At 39.1% G+C, this 26,035-nt stretch overlaps 2 protein-coding genes across 2 annotated transcripts in view; one reads left to right on the forward strand and one right to left on the reverse strand.

Annotated features, from left to right (window-relative positions):
- The window catches only part of fars2 (phenylalanyl-tRNA synthetase 2, mitochondrial), a 66,445-nt gene extending 53,071 nt beyond the window's left edge, over nucleotides 1–13,374 (reverse strand). Inside the window, exons 1-2 of the mRNA XM_079576402.1 lie at nucleotides 13,340–13,374; nucleotides 1,853–2,106 (exon numbers count right to left, since the gene is read on the reverse strand). Coding sequence (XP_079432528.1) covers nucleotides 1,853–2,088 — 236 coding nt within the window. The 5' untranslated portion in view covers nucleotides 2,089–2,106; nucleotides 13,340–13,374. The remainder of the gene's footprint in view (nucleotides 1–1,852; nucleotides 2,107–13,339) is intronic.
- Nucleotides 13,375–13,567: 193 nt separating this feature from the next.
- lyrm4b (LYR motif containing 4) lies at nucleotides 13,568–25,252 on the forward strand. Its single transcript, XM_079576467.1, has 3 exons — nucleotides 13,568–13,694; nucleotides 21,613–21,733; nucleotides 25,138–25,252. The coding sequence occupies exons 1-3, from the start codon at nucleotides 13,609–13,611 to the stop codon at nucleotides 25,183–25,185; spliced, it is 255 nt and encodes an 84-aa protein (XP_079432593.1). The 5' UTR covers nucleotides 13,568–13,608; the 3' UTR covers nucleotides 25,186–25,252.
- The last annotated feature ends 783 nt before the right edge of the window (nucleotides 25,253–26,035 follow it).

Below are 26,035 nucleotides of genomic sequence, written 5' to 3' on the forward strand. Positions count from 1 at the left end.
ACATTAATGTACGAACTGAAACAGGAAAAACACATTAATGTACGAACCGAAACAAGAAAACTACATTAATGTACGAACTGAAACAGGAAAACTACATTAATGTACGAACCGAAACAAGAAAACTACATTAATGTACGAACTGAAACAGGAAAACTACATTAATGTACGAACTGAAACAGGAAAACCACATTAATGTACGAACTGAAACAAGAAAACTACATTAATGTACGAACTGAAACAGGAAAAACACATTAATGTACGAACTGAAACAGGAAAACTACATTAATGTACGAACTGAAACAGGAAAAACACATTAATGTACGAACTGAAACAGGAAAACTACATTAATGTACGAACTGAAACAAGAAAACTACATTAATGTACGAACTGAAACAGGAAAACCACATTAATGTACGAACTGAAACAGGAAAACTACATTAATGTACGAACTGAAACAGGGAAACACATTAATGTACGAACTGAAACAGGAAAACTACATTAATGTACGAACTGAAACAGGAAAACTACATTAATGTACGAACTGAAACAAGAAAACTACATTAATGTACGAACTGAAACAAGAAACTACATTAATGTACGAACTGAAACAGGAAAACTACATTAATGTACCCTCCCTGTTCTTCTTGTTTCAGACTGAAGTTCTGATTTGAACCTCGTTAAGATCCAAACATGAGAAATGTGACATTTTTCAACTGGTCAACTTTTGACCGGGAGTGTATTTTTAGACAGATTTTAGCCTCATTTTCCTTGAGTGGGAGTCTCATTCGAGTCCCGACAATATCCCTCTGTAAGAGCAGACAGTCTCCCTCTGTAAGAGCAGACAGTCTCCCTCTGTAAGAGCAGACAGTCTCCCTCTGTTTAACCTCTTAACTCTCGCCTGAATCGAGAAGATCTTTTTCCTCTCGTCATCAAATATTTTTTTTCCATCATTTTTTTGTTGGGTAGTCAACTCATTTTTGTCATTTTAAAAAAAAATAATTGTCCATTTTTTGCCCATTTTTTGTCATTTTTTCGTCCATTTTTTTTATCACATTTTTGTAATTTTTTTGTATTTGTTTTGTAATTTTTTTGTAATTTTTTTGTATTTCTTTTGTAATTTTTTGTCAATTTTTTGTCATTTTTTCGTCCATTTTTTAATGAGATTTTAGTAATTTTTTGTAATTTTTTGTAATTTTTTGTAATTTTTTTGTAATTTTTTGTAATTTTTTTGTAATTTTTTGTATTTCTTTTGTAATTTTTTGTCAATTTTTTGTCATTTTTTCGTCCATTTTTTTATGAGATTTTTGTAATTTTTTGTAATTTTTTGTAATTTTTTGTAATTTTTTTGTAATTTTTTGTAATTTTTTGTAATTTTTTTGTAATTTTTTTGTAAAATTTTTATCACATTTTGTCACATTTTTTTTTGTCATTTTTTGTCACATTCTTTCCTCATTTTTTTAATGAAATGTTTGGGTTTTTTTGTCACATTTTGTTACATTTTTGTCATGTTTTCCTCATTTTTTAATCCAATTTTTGTCTTTTTTGTCACATTTTTGTCATTTTTTGGTCACATTTTTTGTCATTTTTGTCACTTTTTTTGTCAATGTTTTCTCACTTTTTTGTCACATTTCCATCATAGTTTTCGTCTCAGTTTTGTCGCTATTTTCACACCTTTTTCCCAGAAGCTTTTGGATTGGGGTAAAGCCAAACTGGAGAAAATGTGCTCGGTTCAGGTGGGAGTTAAGGGGTTAAGAGCAGACAGTGTCCCTCTGTGTGACCTCTGTGTGACCCTCTGTGTGACCTCTGTGTGACCTCTGTATGACCTCTGTGTGACCTCTGTGTGACCTCTGACCTGTAGAAGTGCTCCTTGATGCGCTCCTTGATGATCCAAAGCGGATGGTTCGTCTCGTTGTGCAGGTTTTTGCCGATTTTCTCCAGGATTCGGGGCGTGACGTTGGTGAAGTCATCTCGAGGGAAGCTCCGCCCCTCCACCTGCACCGAGGGGGCGGGGCAGTGGGAGGAGGCGGGGCGGGGGAGGAGGAAGGGGCGGGGCTTGAGGCGGGGGAGGAGGAAGCGCCGCAGCCTCATGGTGATCTGTCCATCGACCTGCGACACACGAGAAAGCGCTAGGCTAGTGCTAGGCTAGCGCATTCATATGGTTAGTCTGGTGTTGTAAGTGATTTGCCTCAGGTGCACGGTTTATTTATTTATTGACCTTTGTTTAACCTCTTAACTCCCACCTGAACGGATCCCAATTTCTCCAGTTTGGCTTTACCCGAATCAAAAAGCTTCTTGGGAAAAAAGCACCAAAACAGCCACGAAAAATGAGAAGAAACAAGGATGTAAACGCAACAAAAAAGAGACAAAAATTCAACAAAAAAGTGACAAAAATTCAACAAAAAAGTGACAAAAATTTAGAAAAAAATGTGACAAAAATTCAACAAAAAGTGACAAAAATTCAACAAAAAAGTGACAAAAATTCAGAAAAAAATGTGACAAAAATTCAACAAAAATGTGACAAAAAATCAGAAAAAATGTGACAAAAATTCAACAAAAATGTGACAAAAATTCAACAAAAATGTGACAAAAATTCAACAAAAAAGTGACAAAAATTCAACAAAAAAGTGACAAAAAATCAACAAAAAAGTGACAAAAATTCTACAAAAAAGTTACAAAAAAGTGACAAAAATTCAACAAAAAAGTGACAAAAATTCAACAAAAAAGTGACAAAAACTCGACAAAAATGTGACTTTTTTTTTTTAAAAAGTGACAAAAAATCAACAAAAATTTGACAAAAAATTGACAAAAATGCAACAAAAAATCAATAAAAAAATGACAAAAATTCAACAAAAATTCAACAAAAATTCAATAAAAAATGGACAAAAATGTGACAAAAATTCAACTAAAAATTGACAAAAATTCAACAAAAATGTGACAAAAATGTGACAAAAATTTGACAAGTTCTCAACAAAAATAGATTTCAAATGAGGTGCTACACAGGCCTATATAACAGCCAAAGAGGACAGAATGCATTTGGTTTAGGCGGGTGGTAAGAGGTTAACTTTGTGAAAGGAGTGAAACAGCGCCCCCAATTTGACGCTGGTGGTCAGAAAGTGTACTGCATCCATATTTGCCATTGAGAATGAATGGGAAGAGAGTTAATATTGCCTAGACAAATGAATGAAGCAATCAGCTGGTTTCCATGTGCTTCACAGATTCATTCTTTACAGCGACATAGCAAACGCTGTTGCCCATGTTTCTTTTGGGACTCTTCTTGTACGAGATGGATGTGATCGGCTCTGCTCGTGCCCACAGACGTGCAGGCGGATGTTTAAACGTTCATGGAGGAGACGGGAAAGGTCTGCTCTGTCACAGACGTGTGAAGGCAGAGAAAAGGGCAGAGCGACCTTTAGACGGCGCCGCGTCAGAATGATCGAACACTCAGCGACAGCGACACGGACAGATGCTCCAGATGTGGCCGCCGTCCCAGAGGAAAACCCCTGCACCCTGAAGTTCACCGCAGAGACAGAGGACACTGCACCAAACGCTCACAGGAACAATCACCCTCAGACAAATCCATCTGAGTCGTGAGCTCAGTTTCAGACGTGCAGCTCATTTACGGCTTAGTACAAACGATTTAGTTTGACCTTTTGCACATGTTAATGAGGCAAAAGGAGTGGGGGAAGTAAACACTTATTTAGACCCACCCCTTTTAAGCACTGTCAGTCTCTTGTTCTGTTTACTTTTTAGGCTTTCTTAACCTCTTAACTCCCGCCTGAACCGAGAGGATCTTTTTCCTCACGTCAGATTTTTTTTTCCATCATTTTTTTGTTGGTTATTCAACTCTTTTTTGTAATTTTTTGTCACATTTTTGTCTTTTTTTTTTAATCAAATTTTTGTCATTTTTTTGTCAAATTTTTGTGATTTTTTTTTTAATCAAATTTTTGTCATTTTTTTGTCAAATTTTTGTGATTTTTTTTGTCACATTTTTGTGATTTTTTTGGTCAAATTTTTATCACATTTTTGTCACATTTTTGTCATTTTTTGTACAATTTTGGTACATTTTTTTTTTCAAATTTTTATCAATTTTTAGTCAATTTTGTCATTTTTTTGTCACATTTTTATCAAATTTTTTTTTCACATTTTTTGTATTTTGTTTTTACAAAAATTGTTCACATTTTTGTCATTTTTTTTGTCACATTTTTGTCACATTTTTGTCATTTTTTTTGTCACATTTTTGTCATTTTTTTGTCATTTTTTTGTCACTTTTTGGTCAATGTTTTCTCACTTTTTTTGTCACATTTTCATCAATTTTTCGTCTCAGTTTTGTTGCTATTTTCACAGCTTTTTTCCAGAAGCTTTTGGATTGGGTTAAAGCTGGAGAAAATGTGCTCGGTTCAGGTGGGGGTTAAGGGGTTAAAACTATAATCTGAGCTCTGTGATCTAAACTAAGTTGTCATACACAGTGTGAAAACTACCTACCATCAACATCAGGTTTACAACAACTGAACATGAAAAGTCAGAGATTTTCTTCCGATACTTAAATCCATTCTTTGTATTGATGTTTAAACTGTCTGATATTTGGACATGGTTTGAGGTCTACGTGTCATTTTTTCCGTATTTTAGGACCACAAACGGACACACAGGAACTGTTTCTGGATGTCCGGGCATGGGCAATTTTAACCTCTTAACTCCCACCTGAACGGATCCCATTTTCTGCAGTTTGGCTTTACCCTAATCCAAAAGCTGCTTGGGGAAAAAAGCACCAAAACAGCCACAAAAAATGAGAAGAAAACAAGGACGTAAACGCGACAAAAATGTGGCAAAATTTAACAAAAAAATGACAAAAATTCAACAAAAATTCAACAAAAAATCAACAAAAATTCAACAAAAAAGTGACAAAAATTCAACAAAAATTCAACAAAAAAGTGACAAAAATTCAACAAAAATTTAACAAAAAAATGACAAAAATTCAACAAAAAAATGACAAAAATTCAACAAAAAATCAACAAAAATTCAACAAAAAAGTGACAAAAATTCAACAAAAAATCAACAAAAAAGTGACAAAAATTCAACAAAAAAGTGACAAAAATTCAACAAAAAAGTGACAAAAATTCAACAAAAATTCAACAAAAAAGTGACAAAAATTCAACAAAAATTTAACAAAAAAATGACAAAAATTCAACAAAAAAATGACAAAAATTCAACAAAAAATCAACAAAAATTCAACAAAAAAGTGACAAAAATTCAACAAAAAATCAACAAAAAAGTGACAAAAATTCAACAAAAAAGTGACAAAAAATCAACAAAAAAGTGACAAAAATTCAACAAAAAATCAACAAAAAAGTGACAAAAATTCAACAAAAAAGTGACAAAAATTCAACAAAAAAGTGACAAAAATTCAACAAAAAATCAACAAAAAAGTGACAAAAATTCAACAAAAAAGTGACAAAAGTGAAAAAATAAAAAAAAGGAAAAAAAACATACAAAAGGTGTCGCAACACAGCAACAACGGGAGGAAAAAGATCAGTTTTGTGGGTCTTAGCTTTCAAATGAAGTGCTACACAGGCCTATATAACGGCCAAAGAGGACAGAGGGCATTTGGTTCAGGCGGGGGGTCAGAGGTTTAAGTGATCCAAGCCCCTTAAGTTATATTTTCCTTCTCTTTCAGAAATCAACTGCTGAGTTTTTAGAGGTCGTTGCTTATTTTTATCTTTGTGCATGAATTGAGTTTTAAAAGTGACCATGTCTTGAAGTTGTAGAATCTTGGCTTTAATAACCAGTGGATTTGGTGTGGTCGATTCTTTCTGGTCTCCCCTGACCTTTCCTCCCGTCTCCACGAGCTGAACCTGCGATGACATCACCATCCTGGGTCTAAACCGGGACCAGGAGGCGTCGTGATGCGGCCGGTGCCAACGGGACTTCCCTGAACCGGAGGAGCCGGATCTGAGAGCCGGAGCGGAGAGCGAGGCCCCGCGGAGCCGCCATCTGCCGCTCACGCTCCAGTCACACACAACACCCACAGTCTAAAGACACGGGGACGCTGACCTTCATTTGAGAAGCTACAACAGGCAACAGGAAGTGGGACCGAAATAAACCATTTAAACATCTCCACAGTAAATATATTCAGGATGTTTGACGTAGGGCCTCATGTCCTCGTTATCCAGAGTGTTGCTGATTTATGCAGATTTTTTTTTTTAGTTCATGCAGTTCTTATATTTGAAGAGTTTCGTGGTGCTAGGCTAGTGCTAGGCTAGTGGATGTCTATGGTATCAGCTAGCCTGCATTAAACACAGTGTGACCCGCTCCACAGAGCACCTGAGGCAAATCACTTATAACACCAGACTAACCATATACATGTCTGTGTCCATAGAGTCATTTCAACCTCTTAACTCCCGCCTGAACCGAGCACATTTTCTCCAGTTTGGCTTTACCCCAATCCAAAAGCTTCTGGGAAAAAGGTGAGAAAATAGCAACAAATCTGAGACAAAAAAGTGATGAAAAATTGATGAAAAAGTGGCAAAAATGTCACAAGAAATGTAAAAAATGATTAAAAAATGACAAAAAAAATGACAAAAATTTTATTTAAAAAAATGACGAAAAAATGACAAAAATGTGACGAAAAAATGACAAAAATGTGACAAAAAATTGTTTAAAAAATGACGAAAAAATTACAAAAAAAGACAAAAAAATTATTTTAAAAAATGACAAAAATGTGACAAAAAAATGACAAAACATTTATTAAAAAATGACAAAAAAGTTACCAAAATGAGCCAAATACCCAACAAAAAAATGATGGAAAAAAATAATCTGATGCCGTGAGGAAAAAGATCCTCTTGGTTCAGGCGGGAGTTAAGAGGTTCAGTTCAAACATATGAAAACTCTCAGCTGCAGTTTTTGCTCAAATGTGTTTTATTTTCAGAAAACTTCAGATTCAAGACATTTCCGTCCTTTCTTTTATTAATAATCTGCTCTTTTCTATAAATAACCCTTTTGTGGATTCGGTGCTTGTTGTTGTTTTGGCGCTTACATAACGTCCGCCTCCGGAAACGCTCCGAGTCTAAAATAAACCTCCTCCTCCCACCGACGCTCGCCGCGCAGCCTACGACTGGACCGGGCTGGAGCCGAGGCCCCGGGCCAACAGGAGGGGCGGAGGGCGGAGGGCGGAGGGCTGAGGGCTGAGGGCTGAGGGCTGAGGGCTGAGGGCTGAGGGCTGAGGGCTGAGGGCTGAGGGCTGAGGGCTGAGGGCTGAGGGCTGAGGGCTGAGGGCTGAGGGCTGAGGGCTGAGGGCTGAGGGCTGAGGGCTGAGGGCTGAGGGCTGAGGGCTGAGGGCGGAGGGCGGAGGGCGGAGGGCTGAGGGCTGAGGGCTGAGGGCTGAGGGCGGAGGGCTGAGGGCTGAGGGCTGAGGGCGGAGGGCGGAGGGCGGAGGGCGGAGGGCGGAGGGCGGAGGGCGGAGGGCTGAGGGCTGAGGGCTGAGGGCGGAGGGCGGAGGGCGGAGGGCTGAGGGCTGAGGGCTGAGGGCTGAGGGCTGAGGGCTGAGGGCTGAGGGCTGAGGGCTGAGGGCGGAGGGCGGAGGGCGGAGGGCTGAGGGCGGAGGGCGGAGGGCTGAGGGCTGAGGGCTGAGGGCTGAGGGCTGAGGGCTGAGGGCTGAGGGCTGAGGGCTGAGGGCGGAGGGCTGAGGGCTGAGGGCGGAGGGCGGAGGGCGGAGGGCGGAGGGCGGAGGGCGGAGGGCTGAGGGCTGAGGGCTGAGGGCTGAGGGCGGAGGGCGGAGGGCTGAGGGCGGAGGGCGGAGGGCGGAGGGCTGAGGGCTGAGGGCTGAGGGCTGAGGGCTGAGGGCGGAGGGCGGAGGGCGGAGGGCGGAGGGCTGAGGGCGGAGGGCGGAGGGCGGAGGGCTGAGGGCTGAGGGCTGAGGGCTGAGGGCTGAGGGCTGAGGGCTGAGGGCGGAGGGCGGAGGGCTGAGGGCGGAGGGCGGAGGGCGGAGGGCTGAGGGCTGAGGGCTGAGGGCTGAGGGCTGAGGGCTGAGGGCTGAGGGCTGAGGGCGGAGGGCTGAGGGCTGAGGGCTGAGGGCTGAGGGCTGAGGGCTGAGGGCTGAGGGCTGAGGGCTGAGGGCTGAGGGCTGAGGGCTGAGGGCTGAGGGCTGAGGGCTGAGGGCGGAGGGCTGAGGGCTGAGGGCGGAGGGCGGAGGGCGGAGGGCGGAGGGCGGAGGGCGGAGGGCTGAGGGCGGAGGGCGGAGGGCTGAGGGCTGAGGGCTGAGGGCTGAGGGCTGAGGGCTGAGGGCGGAGGGCTGAGGGCTGAGGGCTGAGGGCGGAGGGCGGAGGGCGGAGGGCGGAGGGCGGAGGGCGGAGGGCGGAGGGCGGAGGGCGGAGGGCTGAGGGCGGAGGGCGGAGGGCGGAGGGCTGAGGGCTGAGGGCGGAGGGCGGAGGGCGGAGGGCGGAGGGCGGAGGGCGGAGGGCTGAGGGCGGAGGGCGGAGGGCGGAGGGCTGAGCGATACGGCCAAAAACTAAAACCAACATTTTGTTACTCAGTTCGGACGATTTTTATCGATTTTTATTGGAAATAAACTTGAAAAGGTCTCCTGATCTTTCACAGGAAGAAAACTGCTCATTAACCTCTTAACTCCCGCCTGAACTGAGAGCATTTTCTCCAGTTCAGCTTTACCCAAATCCTGTAGGCCAGTGTAACGCCTCATTTGAAAGACCTACAAAACTAAATGGATCTTTTTCCTCACATCGTCAGACTTTTTTTCAGCACTTTTTTTGTTGGGCAGTCGTCTCATTATTGTCACATTTTCGTGACTTTTTTGTCACTTTTTCGTCAAATTATTGTACATTTTTTGTCACTTTCTTGTCACTTTTTCGTCGTTTTTTCCTCCATTTTTTGTCTCATTTTTGTCAAATTTTCGTGACTTTTTTGTCACTTTTTTGTTTTTGTTTTTTTCATTTTTTTGGTCACTTTTTGGTCAAACTATTCGCATTTTTCTGTCAAATTCTCATCACTTTTTTGTCCATTTTTTCTCAATTTTTCGTAAATATTTTCTAAATTTTTTGTCAATTTTTTCGTCAAATTTTTCTCCCTTTTTTGTCAAATTTTCGTGAGTTTTATGTCACTTTTTCGTCAAATTCTTATCACTTTTTTGTCCATTTTTCATCCTTGTTTTTGTCTCAGTTTTGTCGCTATTTTCACACCTTTTCTCCAGAAGCTTGTAGATTGGGGTAAAGCTGGAGAAAAAGTGCTCGGTTCCGACATAATGTATCCGACAAAATAAACTTGAAAAGGTCTCCTGATCTTTCACATGAAGAAAACTGCTCTTTAACCTCTTAACTCCCGCCTGAACCGAGAGCATTTTCTCCAGTTCAGCTTTACCCAAATCCTGTAGGCCAGTGTAACACCACATTTGAAAGACCTACAAAACTAAATGGATCTTTTTCCTCACATCATCAGATTTTTTTTCAGCACTTTTTTTGTCGGGCAGTCGTCTCATTTTTGTCAAATTTTCGTGACTTTTTTTTCTCCATTTTTTTGTCAAATTCTTATCACTTTTTTGTCAATTTTTCCTCAAATTTTTCTCCCTTTTTTGTCAATTTTTTGTCCATTTTTGTCACTTTTTTCTCACTTTTTTCACATTTTCATCCTTGTTTTCGTCTCAGTTTTGTTGCTATTTTCACACCTTTTTTCCAGAAGCTTGTAGATTGGGGTAAAGCTGGAGAAAAAGTGCTCGGTTCCGACATAATGTATCCGACAAAATAAACTTGAAAAGGTCTCCTGATCTTTCACATGAAAAAAACTGCTCATTAACCTCTTAACTCCCGCCTGAACTGAGAGCATTTTCTCCAGTTCAGCTTTACCCAAATCCTGTAGGCCAGTGTAACACCACATTTGAAAGACCTACAAAACTAAATGGATCTTTTTCCTCACATCGTCAGACTTTTTTTCAGCACTTTTTTTGTTGGGCAGTCGTCTCATTATTGTCACATTTTCGTGACTTTTTTGTCACTTTTTCGTCAAATTATTGTACATTTTTTGTCACTTTCTTGTCACTTTTTCGTCGTTTTTTCCTCCATTTTTTGTCTCATTTTTGTCAAATTTTCGTGACTTTTTTGTCACTTTTTTGTTTTTGTTTTTTTCATTTTTTTGGTCACTTTTTGGTCAAACTATTCGCATTTTTCTGTCAAATTCTCATCACTTTTTTGTCCATTTTTTCTCAATTTTTCGTAAATATTTTCTAAATTTTTTGTCAATTTTTTCGTCAAATTTTTCTCCCTTTTTTGTCAAATTTTCGTGAGTTTTATGTCACTTTTTCGTCAAATTCTTATCACTTTTTTGTCCATTTTTCATCCTTGTTTTTGTCTCAGTTTTGTCGCTATTTTCACACCTTTTCTCCAGAAGCTTGTAGATTGGGGTAAAGCTGGAGAAAAAGTGCTCGGTTCCGACATAATGTATCCGACAAAATAAACTTGAAAAGGTCTCCTGATCTTTCACATGAAGAAAACTGCTCTTTAACCTCTTAACTCCCGCCTGAACCGAGAGCATTTTCTCCAGTTCAGCTTTACCCAAATCCTGTAGGCCAGTGTAACACCACATTTGAAAGACCTACAAAACTAAATGGATCTTTTTCCTCACATCATCAGATTTTTTTTCAGCACTTTTTTTGTCGGGCAGTCGTCTCATTTTTGTCAAATTTTCGTGACTTTTTTTTCTCCATTTTTTTGTCAAATTCTTATCACTTTTTTGTCAATTTTTCCTCAAATTTTTCTCCCTTTTTTGTCAATTTTTTGTCCATTTTTGTCACTTTTTTCTCACTTTTTTCACATTTTCATCCTTGTTTTCGTCTCAGTTTTGTTGCTATTTTCACACCTTTTTTCCAGAAGCTTGTAGATTGGGGTAAAGCTGGAGAAAAAGTGCTCGGTTCCGACATAATGTATCCGACAAAATAAACTTGAAAAGGTCTCCTGATCTTTCACATGAAAAAAACTGCTCATTAACCTCTTAACTCCCGCCTGAACCGAGAGCATTTTCTCCAGTTCAGCTTTACCCAAATCCTGTAGGCCAGTGTAACGCCTCATTTGAAAGACCTACAAAACTAAATGGATCTTTTTCCTCACATCATCAGACTTTTTTTCAGCACTTTTTTTGTTGGGCAGTCGACTCATTGTTGTCACATTTTCGTGACTTTTTCGTGACTTTTTCGTCAAATTATTGTACATTTTTTCTCACTTTCTTGTCACTTTTTCCTCCATTTTTCGTCTCATTTTTGTCAAATTTTCGTGACTTTTTTGTCACTTTTTCTCACTTTTTGGTCAAACTATTCGCATTTTTCCGTCAAATTCTTATCACTTTTTTCTCCATTTTTTGTCCATTTTTTCTAAATTTTTCGTAATTTTTTTCTACATTTTTTGTCAATTTTTTCTAAATTTTTCTATTATTTTTTTTTCATTTTTTGTCAATTTTTCGTCAAATTCTTATCACTTTTTTGTCCATTTTTGTCAAATTTTTGTGAGTTGTTTGTCACTTTTTCGTCAAATCACTTTTTTCTCCCTTTTTTGTCAATTTTTTGTCAATTTTTGTCACTTTTTTCACATTTTCATCCTTGTTTTCGTCTCAGTTTTGTTGCTATTTTCACACCTTTTTTCCAGAAGCTTGTAGATTGGGGTAAAGCTGGAGAAAAAGTGCTCGGTTCAGGCGGGAGTTCAGGGCTTAATATTTAGATTCATAATGTATCCGACAAAAAGGCCCATTAAACATGTTACTTCTGTTTTAAACACTCTGTCTGCTCTCAAAAAAAGTAAAACGTCTTAATAGGCGGCGTTGACGATTTAGAATGTGATGATGTCATAATGTCAGGTGGAGGGCGGGGCCAATGCAACGCTATGGGAGAAATAGTTTTTGTAAGAAATCTCCAAAACGAAGATTGACAAATGTTTTCCCTCATCGGTGTTTGATCTGATTGGACATCACAGTCATGTTTTCCCACATTGTCACCGCTTTTTGACGTTTTTGGGAGAAAATAATCGGACATTGGTTCATATGTGCCGACAGAGGAGATAATGAACTGTGTGTCAGTTTTTGTTTCATGTGGATTCCTCCAGTAATGACTGAGATATGAGAGGGTTAGTGCTAGATCGTCTGCTCCGGAGGGACGGTTTGCTGTGATTTTGTATAGATCTATGAGTTGGTTTGTCTAAAAATACAAATAATCCTAATCCTAACCCTACTCCTTAAGGTGAACTCCTTAACTCCCACCTGAACCGAGCACAGTTTCTCCAGTTTGGCTTTACCCCAATCCAAAAGCTTCTGGGAAAAAGGTGTGAAAATAGCAACAAAACTGAGACGAAAACAATGATGGAAATGTGACAAAAACGTGACGAAAATTGATGAAAAAGTGGCAAAAATCTCACAAAAATGTCACAAGAAATTGATAAATAATTGACCAAAAAATGACCAAAACAAATTGATGGAAAAATTTCAAAAATGTGAAAAAAAAATGACAAAAAATGTGATAAAAAATTGATTCAAAAATGACAAAAATGTGATAAAAAAGTGACAAAACTGTGACAAAAATGTCACAAAAAATTGATAAATTATTGACAAAAAATGACAAAAAAATTGATGAAAAAAAATCAAAAATGTGACAAAAAAATGATTCAAAAATGACAAAAATGTGACAAAAAATGGATTCAAAATTGACAAAAAATTGCCAAAAATGTGACAAAATGTGACAAAAAAATGACAAAAAATTGATGAAAAAAATGACAAAAATGTGACAAAAAATTGATTCAAAATTGATTCAAAACGGACAAATATGTGACAAAATGTGACAAAAAAAAGTGACAAAAATGAGTTGAATACCCAACAAAAAATGTTGGAAAAAAAAATCTGATGACGTGAGGAAAAAGTTCCTCTCGGTTCAGGCGGGAGTTAAGAGGTTAACCATTCCCCTGGCCCTAACCTTAATTTGTGTCATGACATCTCACGTTTTCACAGCAGACCGTCCCTCCCGAGCATACGATCCAGCACTAACCATATGAGAGCTGCAGTTTTTCCCAAACACTTCCATCTTTAGTCCGTACCATCCCCCCGAGGGCAGTCATTGAACAAATCCCATAAATCATCTCTTTAACCTCATATAACTCAATGTTATTGTTAGCATCGCGGCTAACACTAAACATGTGGCACGAAAACAACGCACTTTTCTCCGGTTTCCGGCTCTAAAACCTCCTAAAACACGGGGGGGCGTTGGCGGGAAGGACCTGCTGCCGTCTCGCACCGGGACAACGCTCAGAAACGTGTAGTTTTGGAAATATTGCATAAGTTTGATGAGATATGAGCAAGGTTAACTCACCTCCTGTCAGTGAAGTTTCACCGCGGTCACGAGCGCAGGGGGATTTGCCTGCGTGGTTTTGGCGCTAAAACATACTTTTCTATTGCTATAAGTGCTTTAATCTATGTGACAACGTGTCTTTAATGTGTCTGTGGTGTTGATTTGTGTATTAAATATAAATACAGAGAGTAAATAGTTTTTGAAATGACATATTTGAACAGGCGCTCCTTAGCCTCCTGCCGTGGGTCCTGTGGCGCTGTAGCATCGTTAGCATCGTTAGCAGCAGTGCGATGGCCGCTTCTTCCCGCTCCCAGGCCATTTCTCTGTACAAAATGCTCCTGAGGGAGAGCGGAAAGTTCCCGTCTTACAACTACAGGTGAGGCCCTTTGAACGGCACGCGTGACCCGGGTTGTTGTTGTGAAGAGGCCGGTGTTAAAGCGGAGAAGCTAAAGGATGCTAACGCGATGCTAACGCGCTGAAGTGGGAGGTGGTGTTTACATGACGGGGACATGTGCGGGGAAAGTGGATAAAAACAGCGGAACCGTGTGAAACTTTGGGTTTGTATGAGCGGAGATTACAGTGTTGGTGTAGAGGAGATTATATTCGGAGTGTCAGCGGGAAATAATGTAGTTTAGATGGATTTTATTTGACTTTTGTGGAGGGAGAGGCTGCGTCAGAGGACACGTTACATCAGCAGGACATTATTTAAAGTTCTCTTGACAGGTTTGATGATTGTTCCTGATGATTAAAGCCTCTGGTCAGCAGTAACCGTAGTTCATCTGGTGAGGGGGAAACATGTCATTTCTAAATAAAAAGTTTACAACTTTCATTCATTAATAGAGTTCGGGAAGTTCCACAGTTACCATGGAGACCCGCCATCTTTGCAGCTGTTAGCATACATTTCCCTTAGGCTAATGTTAGCAAAAAAATTGAATAAAAAAAGAGAAAAAAGCCCGTTAGCTGCTGAGTCACTGCTGGTAAAAACATCTAACCCACTGAGGTGTCCAGGAGTTTTAATGTGAACAATAACTCCAGGTTTTTTTTACCTTAAATCTCCATTAGTTTACAACTGCGGTAATCCCATAATGCTCAGCGATATGACGTCACATTCCTGAACTCTGTAAGATGCTTTTTATTTTTTTTATGCATCTCCAAAAAATACCACAATTGACCAGTGTTGGAAAGATCACTTTAAGTAATTAGTGATGGAGTTCAGGACTGTGACGTCATATCACTAAGCATCATGGGATTTGCAGCAATAATAATAATAATTAGGGCTGCTCGATTATTGAAAAAATAATAATCACGATTATTTTTGTCATAATTGAAATCACGATTATTCAAACGATTATTTGTTGCCTTTAAAAAAATCCATCAAAAAAAAGTGACAAAAATCCAGCAAAAAAAGACAAAAATCCATAAAAAAAGTGACAAAAATCCATAAAAAAAGTGACAAAAATCCAGCAAAAAAGTGACAAAAATCCAGCAAAAAAGTGACAAAAATCCAGCAAAAAAATGACAAAAATCCAGCAAAAAAAAGACAAAAATCCAGCAAAAGTGACAGAAATCCATCAAAAAAGACAAAAATTAAAAATTAGAAAAAAATGAAAAATAAAATAAATGAAAAAATAAAAAAATTGGAAAAAAATAAATAAAAAATATAAAGGGATTTTTTGCGATCGTTTACTGTTGTAATCGAAATCGTAATCGAATTTCGATTAATTGCACAGCCCTAATAATAATGATGATAATAATAATAATAATAAATTGATGGAGATTTTAAAAGGTAAAACACTGGAGTTATTGTTCACACGTGGACGCCTCAGTGAGTCTGATGTATTTACCAGCAGTGACTCTAACGGACCCTCCTGGAACCATCACCGTAACGTGGTGGAGGGTTTGAGCGCCCGAATGATCCTAGGAGCTCTGTTGTCGGGGGTTTCGTGCCCCTGGTAGGGTCTCCCAGGGCAAACTGGTCCTAGGTCATGAGGCCGTCCTTCTGTGGACCCACCACCTGCAGGAGGAGCCATAAGGGGCAGGTCCAACAGCTGCCCCCACGACCCGGCAACGGACAAGTGGAAGAGGATGGATGGATGGATGGATGGATGGATGGATGGATGGACGGATGGACTGACTCTAACGGAGCTGTGCCACGGCTTTTTTCTTCTTTTTATTCAGTTTTTGGGCTAACATTAGTCTATGGGAAATGTATGCTAACAGCTGCAAAGATGGCGGGTCTCCATGGTAACTGTGGAATGTTTCCCTCTATAGCCGGGTCTCAAACTCATTTGGACCGGGGGGCCAAAAATGCGAACCCCGTGTTGGTCGGGGGCAACAGACGAAGCCTTTTATATGAAGTCAATTATGATTAGCAACTTTTTATTGTTTGCTATGATATTAACTTAAAATAGTCTGAACATCTGCACATGCTTAAGCTTCCAGAGGTTTCCAATCAGCCGAACATTTGCTGAGCTTCTACATTTGAAATCACAGACTTAGACAATTAGTTTTTTTTGTATTTAATCCCATTTTGGTTCAGGGCATCAGTGATGTTTCAGGAGTCAGGTCCAGTTTCTGTCTGTGAGACTGTTAAGAAATGCAAAATGTACAATAAATGTCATTTTAAGTTAGTGTAGAAAAGGGACTGGAGCTGATCATGAGCGCCAGCAAAAACATCAGCTTTTGTTCTGTGTTCATTTTCAATGACCCGTCATGTAATAAACACATCAGTGAATGTGGCGACTCGGACACGTGTCCAGACTCTGTGTCTGAGATCAGCTCAGATTCACCTCATGGAAATAATGTGGAGTCACCTTGAACTGATGAGGCTTAGATTTTTTACTGTCAGTGTTGCTGTGATTATTTGCAGTATTTTAATACATTTCCATATTCTCTATTTTTAATGTAACTATGGATCATGTGTCGCACATGTTTCCTTAATAAAGAGTAAATTCATGGACCTGATGATGCAGCTCTGAGAGAAAAGGCTCCTCACTTTACTGTTGTTTTAAACACTAATACATGTGCTCACTTTGTAATGTCCTAAAGGTAAATCTGCAAAGGTGTTTTTTGTCCTGCTGCTGCTGCTGTAATTTTTCCTGCTCATGTTTAGCTGAACTGAAGTTTCTCCTCATGTTCTGAGTCTCCTCCTGGTTCAGAAGCTCCTCATGTTCTGAGTCTCCTCCTGGTTCAGAAGCTCCTCTCTCTCAGTCGCTGCTTTAGTTTCTCTGTTGAATAAAGTTGACAGGTCGTCTGCAGAAGCACCGCGTCTCCTTCCTCTGTCTGATGTTGACGTTCTCGCGTCTGCAGCAGCGTTGGCGCTGCCGTGCGGTGCATCATGGGAAGTGTAGTTCTAACGTGTTTAATGTAATTTACCGGTGGGCCGCATGTAATATAAATAAGTCATTATCTCGCGGGCCACAAAAAAAATACCTCGCGGGCCGCATTTCTGAGACGCCTGGGCTATAGTGATCCGTTACTTCTCTGCAAAAGTGACTGCGTCGGTAACTGAGTAACAGTGAATTGTCACCGGGCAAAGTCATTACTGTAAAAAACTGTAAGAAAACTGTGCTTAAAGTGGATGTTTAGTTTTGGAGTGTAAACCTCCTCCCAACACGCCTTTACCATGATCTAAATCCGACCTGACACGCGTCACATGTTTTATTCACGGGACGTCGTGTATCGCTCTCTTGGATGAAGTATTAATGACACAGACGATGGAGTGAAGGCCTGACCCGGCGAGCTCCTGGTCACGAGGCGTCTGCTCGCCCCGAGAGGCGGAGGAGAGAGAGCGTCGCCGTGGAAACCAGAGTCATAAAGCCATAAACGCCGCGTCAGCCAAAACTCCCAACGAAAAGCGTCACTGAGCTCAGTAACGCCGAGTCATGCTGCAGACGAGGACACAACGTTACTACAGGACAATGTTACTACTGTACAATGTTACTACAGGACAATGTTACTACAGGACAATGTTACTACAGGACAATGTTACTACAGGACAATGTTACTACAGGACAATGTTACTACAACGTTACTACAGGACAATGTTACTACAGGACAATGTTACTACAGGACAACGTTACTACAGGACAATGTTACTACAGGACAACGTTACTACAGGACAATGTTACTACAGGACAATGTTACTACAGGACAATGTTACTACAGGACAATGTTACTACAGGACAATGTTACTACAGGACAATGTTACTACAGGACAATGTTACTACAGGACAACGTTACTACAGGACAATGTTACTACAGGACAACGTTACTACAGGACAATGTTACTACAGGACAATGTTACTACAGGACAATGTTACTACAGGACAACGTTACTACAGGACAATGTTACTACAGGACAATGTTACTACAGGACAATGTTACTACAGGACAATGTTACTACAGGACAATGTTACTACAGGACAACGTTACTACAGGACAACGTTACTACAGGACAACGTTACTACAGGACAACGTTACTACAGGACAACGTTACTACAGGACAATGTTACTACAGGACAATGTTACCACAGGACAATGTTACTACAGGACAATGTTACTACAGGACAATGTTACTACAGGACAATGTTACTACAGGACAATGTTACTACAGGACAATGTTACTACAGGACAACGTTACTACAGGACAATGTTACTACAGGACAATGTTACTACAGGACAATGTTACTACAGGACAATGTTACTACAGGACAACGTTACTACAGGACAATGTTACTACAGGACAACGTTACTACAGGACAATGTTACTACAGGACAATGTTACTACAGGACAATGTTACTACAGGACAATGTTACTACAGGACAACGTTACTACAGGACAATGTTACTACAGGACAATGTTACTACAGGACAACGTTACTACAGGACAATGTTACTACAGGACAACGTTACTACAGGACAATGTTACCACAGGACAATGTTACTACAGGACAATGTTACTACAGGACAACGTTACTACAGGACAATGTTACTACAGGACAATGTTACTACAGGACAACGTTACTACAGGACAATGTTACCACAGGACAATGTTACTACAGGACAATGTTACTACAGGACAATGTTACTACAGGACAATGTTACTACAGGACAATGTTACTACAGGACAATGTTACTACAGGACAATGTTACTACAGGACAATGTTACTACAGGACAATGTTACTACAGGACAACGTTACTACAGGACAACGTTACTACAGGACAACGTTACTACAGGACAACGTTACTACAGGACAATGTTACTACAGGACAATGTTACTACAGGACAATGTTACCACAGGACAATGTTACTACAGGACAATGTTACTACAGGACAATGTTACTACAGGACAATGTTACTACAGGACAATGTTACTACAGGACAACGTTACTACAGGACAATGTTACTACAGGACAATGTTACTACAGGACAACGTTACTACAGGACAACGTTACTACAGGACAATGTTACCACAGGACAATGTTACTACAGGACAATGTTACTACAGGACAATGTTACTACAGGACAACGTTACTACAGGACAATGTTACCACAGGACAATGTTACTACAGGACAATGTTACTACAGGACAATGTTACTACAGGACAATGTTACTACAGGACAATGTTACTACAGGACAATGTTACTACAGGACAATGTTACTACAGGACAATGTTACTACAGGACAATGTTACTACAGGACAATGTTACTACAGGACAATGTTACTACAGGACAACGTTACTACAGGACAATGTTACTACAGGACAATGTTACTACAGGACAATGTTACTACAGGACAACGTTACTACAGGACAATGTTACTACAGGACAATGTTACTACAGGACAACGTTACTACAGGACAATGTTACTACAGGACAACGTTACTACAGGACAATGTTACTACAGGACAATGTTACTACAGGACAATGTTACTACAGGACAATGTTACTACAGGACAATGTTACTACAGGACAATGTTACTACAGGACAATGTTACTACAGGACAATGTTACTACAGGACAATGTTACTACAGGACAATGTTACTACAGGACAATGTTACTACAGGACAATGTTACTACAGGACAATGTTACTACAGGACAATGTTACGACAGGACAATGTTACGACAGGACAATGTTACTACAGGACAACGTTACTACAGGACAATGTTACTACAGGACAATGTTACTACAGGACAATGTTACTACAGGACAATGTTACTACAGGACAATGTTACTACAGGACAATGTTACTACAGGACAAGTACATGAGATCTACTGCAGTATTCAAGTACACACCAGTCTTTCTGTCATATAAAAGTGAGATGTGAAAGAATGTCCAAAACTGCAGATATTTCAGTGATGAAATAATGTCCAGAGCCGGGTTTAACCTCTGAACTCCCGCCTGAACCGAGAGGAGCCTTTTCCTCACGTCAGCAGATTCTTTTCCATCGTTTTTTTGTTGGGTTTTCAACTCATTTTTGTAACTTTTTTTGTCCATTTTTATCACATTTTTTTTGGTCATTTTTTGTAAATTTTTGTCGTTTTTTTGTCTTTTTTAGTCATTATTTTTGTCATTTTTTGTCATTTTTTAAATCATATTTTTGTCATTTTTTGTCATTTTTTTATCACATTTTTGTCAATTTTTTGTCATTTTTTTGTCATTTTTTAATCACATTTTTGTCCATTTTTTATCACATTTTTGTCATTATTTCGTCATTTTTTTAATCAAGTTTTTGTCACATTTTTGTCACATTTTTATCACATTTTTGTCATTTTTCTGTCAATTTTTTGTCATTTTTTTAATTATGTTTTTGTCATATTTTGTCACATTTTTGTTAAATTTTTCAGTTCAGGTGGGAGTTAAGAGGTTCACTGAGCGAGCGGCTCTTTACGGTGAGCCGTTCTATCTGCTTTGTGAAAAGAGCCGGATCTTTTTCCCTTGAGCTGAAGAATCAGCCGGACGTGGAGCCACAGAGAGGTTTCAGTTACAGCCTCGTTTATTAGATTTGATTCACAAACACCTTTTTCAAAGCCTAAATATCAGTCCTTTTGTCGATGATTTAAATTAAAAAAGCGTCTTTTATCGATGTGTCTTAGATATTGTGAGTTTTCTGGCTGAAGTTATTCAAACTACATTAAAAAGAGCCAGGCTTTTAAACGGCTCTTTGAAGTGAACAGATCTCTCGGCTCCCAGAAAAGTCACATTTTAGTTGGATTTTTGGCAAATGTTTGTAATTTTTTTGTTGAATTTTTGTTGAATTTTTGTAATATTTTTGTTGGATTTTTGTTGAATTTTTGTAATATTTTTGTTGGATTTTTGTTGAATTTTTGTAATATTTTTGTTGGATTTTTGTTGAATTTTTGTAATATTTTTGTTGGATTTTTGTCACTTTTTTGTCTTTTTTTTTGTTGCGTTTACATCCTTGTTTTCTTCTTATTTTTGTGGCTGTTTTGGTGCTTTTTTCCTCAAGAATCTTTTTGATTAGGGTAAAGTCAAACTGGATGAAATGTGCTCCGTTCAGGTGGGGGTTAAGGGGTTAAATGAGATAATCAATGATGAAAGACCGTTTTATTTGACGACATCAAAATCCCCACTTTCCACATGAACACAAACCAAAACGAAAACGAGCTCCCCAGTCCAGATGAAGCATCGAGAACCGACTCACATGAACGTCCAGACTAAATCAGCCTGTGCTCCTCATGCAGCGCCCCCTGCTGTCACAACACGGACACATTTAGAAGCTTCAGCAGATTCCAAAAAGAAAAGCCTCCAATGGCTCTGAAATGATGCGCAAAAGTCCACAACATAAAACATGTAAAATAGGTACAAACTTGTGACCGTTTAACCCCTTAACTCCCACCGGAACCGAGCACATTCTCTCCAGTTTGGCTGGAGATGAAAACAATGATGGAAATGTGACAAAAAAGTGAGAAAAGTTTGACAAAAAAGTGACAAAATGTGACCAAAAAATGACAAAAAAATGACAAATTTGAAAAAAAAAAAAAAAAAGTGACAAAAATTTGACCGAAAAATGACCAAAAAAATGACAAAAATGTGAAAAAGTGACAAAAATGCGTTAAATACCCGACAAAAAAAATGATGAAAAACAATGTGATGACATGAGGAAAAGGATCCTCTGGGTTCAGGCGGGAGTTCAGAGGTTAAAGCTCAGACGGAGCTGTTTCCAGGGGACGTCTCCGTCACTCCCGATCCACAGATATCGGCCTCCTCACAGTCCGATCTTCGATATTATGAATCTAACATGGCTCCTCCTCTTCTGTTCCAGGACCTACGCTCTGCAGCGAGTGCGCGACGCCTTCAGGGACAACCGGACGATCCAGGACCCGGAGCGCCTGCACAGCCTGCTGCAGGAGGGACAGCGCAGCCTGCAGCTCATCCAGAGACAGGTAGGGGGCGCTCACACTCTTACACCTGCAGCTCATCCAGAGACAGGTAGGGGGCGCTCACACTGAAGAACAAACCTGCAGCTCATCCAGAGACAGGGAGGAGGCGCTCACACTCTCACACTGACACCTGCAGCTCATCCAGAGACAGGTAGGGGGCGCTCACACTCTTACACCTGCAGCTCATCCAGAGACAGGTAGGGGGCGCTCACACTGAAGAACAAACCTGCAGCTCATCCAGAGACAGGGAGGAGGCGCTCACACTCTCACACTGACACCTGCAGCTCATCCAGAGACAGGTAGGGGGCGCTCACACTGAAGAACAAACCTGCAGCTCATCCAGAGACAGGTAGGAGGCGCTCACACTGAAGAACAAACCTGCAGCTCATCCAGAGACAGGTAGGAGGCGCTCACACTGACACTTAGGGCTGCTCGATTATTGAAAAAATAATAATCACGATTATTTTTGTCATAGTTGAAATCACGATTATTCAAACGATTATAAAAAAATCCATCAAAAAAAAGACAAAAATCCATCAAAAAAGTGACAAAAATCCATCAAAAAAAAGACAAAAATCCATTAAAAAAAAGACAAAAATAAAAAAAGACAAAAATCCATTAAAAAAAAGACAAAAATCCATCAGAAAAATGACAAAAATCCATCAAAAAAAAGACAAAAATCCATCAAAAAAATGAAAAAAATCCATCAAAAAAATGACAAAAATCCATCAAAAAAGTGACAAAAATCCATCAAAAAAGTGACAAAAATCCATCAAAAAAAAGACAAAAATCCATCAAAAAAATGACAAAAATCCATCAAAAAAGTGACAAAAATCCATCAAAAAAGTGACAAAAATCCATCAAAAAAAAGACAAAAATCCATTAAAAAAAAGACAAAAATCCATTAAAAAAAAGACAAAAATCCATCAGAAAAATGACAAAAATCCATCAAAAAAATGACAAAAATCCATCAAAAAAGTGACAAAAATCCATCAAAAAAGTGACAAAAATCCATCAAAAAAGTGACAAAAATCCATCAAAAAAAAGACAAAAATCCATCAAAAAAAAGACAAAAATCCAAAAATTAGAAGAAAAAAAAGTGAAAAAAATAAATAGAACAAATATTGAAAATAATCAATTATAATCGATTTTTTGCGATTATGCTAATTTTGTAATCGTTTACTGTTGTAATCGAAATCGTAATCGAATTTCGATTAATTGCACAGCCCTACTGACACCTGCAGCTCATCCAGAGACAGGTAGGAGGCGCTCACACTGACACCTGCAGCTCATCCAGAGACAGATAGGGGGCGCTCTCACTCTCACACTGAAGGAACAGACGTTAATGAGACTCAAACCTTTCCAATTCATTCATTTATTTTCATTTTACCCCCAAGTTTTCCTTTTTTCCACATGTATTGTGTTTTTCTCTGTTAATCTCTTCACCCCCGCCTGAACCAAGCGGGTTGTCTGGTTCGGCTTTACCCAAATCTAAAAGCTTTTGAAAGTGAGGATGAAAACGCAGCGTAAACGTGACGACAGAGACACAAAAACAAACAACACAAACAGGTCAAGAAGTGATGGACAAAAAAACACAAAAAAACACAAAAAAACACAAAAAAACACAAAAATCAAGGAAAGAAAGAGATGAAAAAGCAGCAAAAAACACTATTGTCGTGTTTGTGTTTGTGTTGTTGTGTGTGTGTGTGTGTGTTGTTGTGTTGTTGTGTGTTGTGTGTGTGTGTGTGTGTTTGTGACCCCCCCCCCCCCCCCTCCTCGTCCTGGCTGGAGTCTGTTTCCTCGCGTTGGTTCTGCTGTGGAGATGCTGCAGTGTCATCCATCATCATCCTCAGGGACTCGCTCTGAAACAGCCCAGAAATGAAAACGCCTCAGAAACTGTGAGAACTACAGGAAACTCTGAGAACCAGAAGAAACTCTGAGAACCACAGGAAACCCTGAGAACCACAAGAAACTCTGAGAACTACAGGAAACTCTGAGAACTACAGGAAACTCTGAGAACCAGAAGAAACTCTGAGAACCACAAGAAACTCTGAGAACCACAGGAAACTCTGAGAACCACAGGAAACTCTGAGAACCACAGGAAACTCTGAGAACCACAAGAAACTCTGAGAACCACAAGAAACTCTGAGAACCACAGGAAACTCTGAGAACCACAGGAAACCCTGAGAACCACAGGAAACCCTGAGAACCACAGGAAACTCTGAGAACCACAGGAAACTCTGAGAACCACAGGAAACTCTGAGAACCACAGGAAACTCTGAGAACCACAGGAAACTCTGAGAACCACAGGAAACTCTGAGAACCACAGGAAACTCTGAGAACCACAGAAAACCCTGAGAACCACAGGTTCATCTCCAGCAGAAGTTTCAGACTGACTTCTTCTTCATCTGTCGTTTCTCGTCTTCACTTTTGAAAAGAAAAAAAAAAAAAAACAGAAAAAATCTTCTAGTTCCTGACAGGTTTTTGAGCGACGCCTCATTTGAAAGCTAAGGCCTACAGACCTGATCCTCACACGTTAGTGGTGTCGTGTTCCTGCTCTGGTCATGTGATTGTGTGTTATTGAAGCAGCTTTTAGATTTGGGTAAAGTTGCTCCTGGGTTCCGAGTCTCCCAGTGACTCCCATTGTCCTGTGTCGCCCTCTGCTGGAGACAGACGGAACACGGAGGATTTTCCCTGTAAATGTGGAGTAAATGTTCTCACCTCTGTTTTTACACTCAGGAAAAATACAAAACTCATAAACGAATATAAATAACTACGAAACATCAGGAATCTGTACAGTCACATTTTTTTCCTCATTTTAGTCCAAACTTTTTCCATTTCTTTTCCAAAATTCGTCCCTATTTTCCTTTACATTTCTCTTCATTCCCCCCAGTATTTTGCCTATTTTTTCTTTTCTTTTGAACAAACATTTGCCCCTTTTTTAAATCTTTTTTTAATCTTTTTTAATCTTTTTTTAAACATTTTTTAAATCTTTTTTTAACCTTTTTTTTAACCTTTTTTTTAACCTTTTTTTTAACCTTTTTTTAACCTTCTTTTTAAACCTTTTTTTAACCTTTTTTTAACCTTTTTTTTAACCTTTTTTTTAACCTTTTTTTAATCTTTTTTTTAACCTTTTTTTTAACCTTTTTTTAACCTTTTTTTTAAATTTCGTTCTTATTTTTTCCCAATTTCTTCCTTTATTTTTAAAAAACATTTTCTCTCAAGTCTCCCAATATTTTGCCTATTTTAGTTTTTTTTCCCCTTTAATTTTTGTATGAAAAAATAAGAAAAAATGCCTAATTTTTTGTACAAACCTTTTCAAATTTTTCCCTCTTTTCAGTTTATTTTTTCTTCCAGATTTTTCCCAGTTTTAACATTTGTTTTCGTCCTTTGTGTGTTTCCTCCAGGTGGCCGTGGGGCAGATGTACACGGCGCAGAAGATGGTCCTGGAGTGAAGGCGCCGCAGCCCTGGTGCATCATGGGAAGCGGAGTCTGGCTTTTGTTGATACCTGGACATTATTATTATGATTATTATTATTATTATGGACCAATAAGAGTTTCATCCATGTTTTTGTCGTTTCGCTTCATGACAGAATAAAGATATTACGATGTTAAAGCTCAGATTATTCAAACACCAGGAGGAGGTTTAACCACTTAACTCCCAGTTTGGCTTTACCCCAATCCAAAAGCTTCTGGAAAAAAGGTGAGAAAATAGCGACAGAACTGAGACGAAAACAATGATGGAAATGTGACAAAAATGTCTCAAGAAATTGACAAATGACCAAAAAAATGACAAAAATGTGACGAAAACATGACAAAAAATGAAAACGTGACGACAAAGCGATGAAAAAGCAACAATAACGTGAAAAACCCCCCGAAAAACAAGAGACAAAAACACAACGAAAAATGACAAAAAAATTACTAAAAAATTGACCAAAAAATGACAAAAAAATGAAAAATTGACAAAAAATGACAAAAAAATTGACAAAAAAATGACCAAAAAATGAATAAAAATTGACAAAAAAATGAATAAAAAATGACAAAAAAATGACATTCATAAAAAATTGACCAAATAAAAAAAAAAGTGATAACAATTTGACAATTTCTTTTTTTAAATTGATAAAAAATTGACGAAAAATGTGAAAAAATAACCAAAGAAATGACAAAAAAGTTACAAAAATGAGTTGAACACCCAACAAAAAAAATGACGGAAAGAAAATCTGATGTGAGGAAAAAGATCCTCTCGGTTCAGGCGGGAGTTAAGAGGTTAAAGGTCAGAGCGGGACGTCATCTGCAGACCCCGAA

This window comes from Gobius niger (genome assembly GCF_951799975.1).
Source record: "Gobius niger genome assembly, chromosome: 18".
In the NCBI taxonomy this organism is placed as follows: Eukaryota; Metazoa; Chordata; class Actinopteri; order Gobiiformes; family Gobiidae; genus Gobius; species Gobius niger.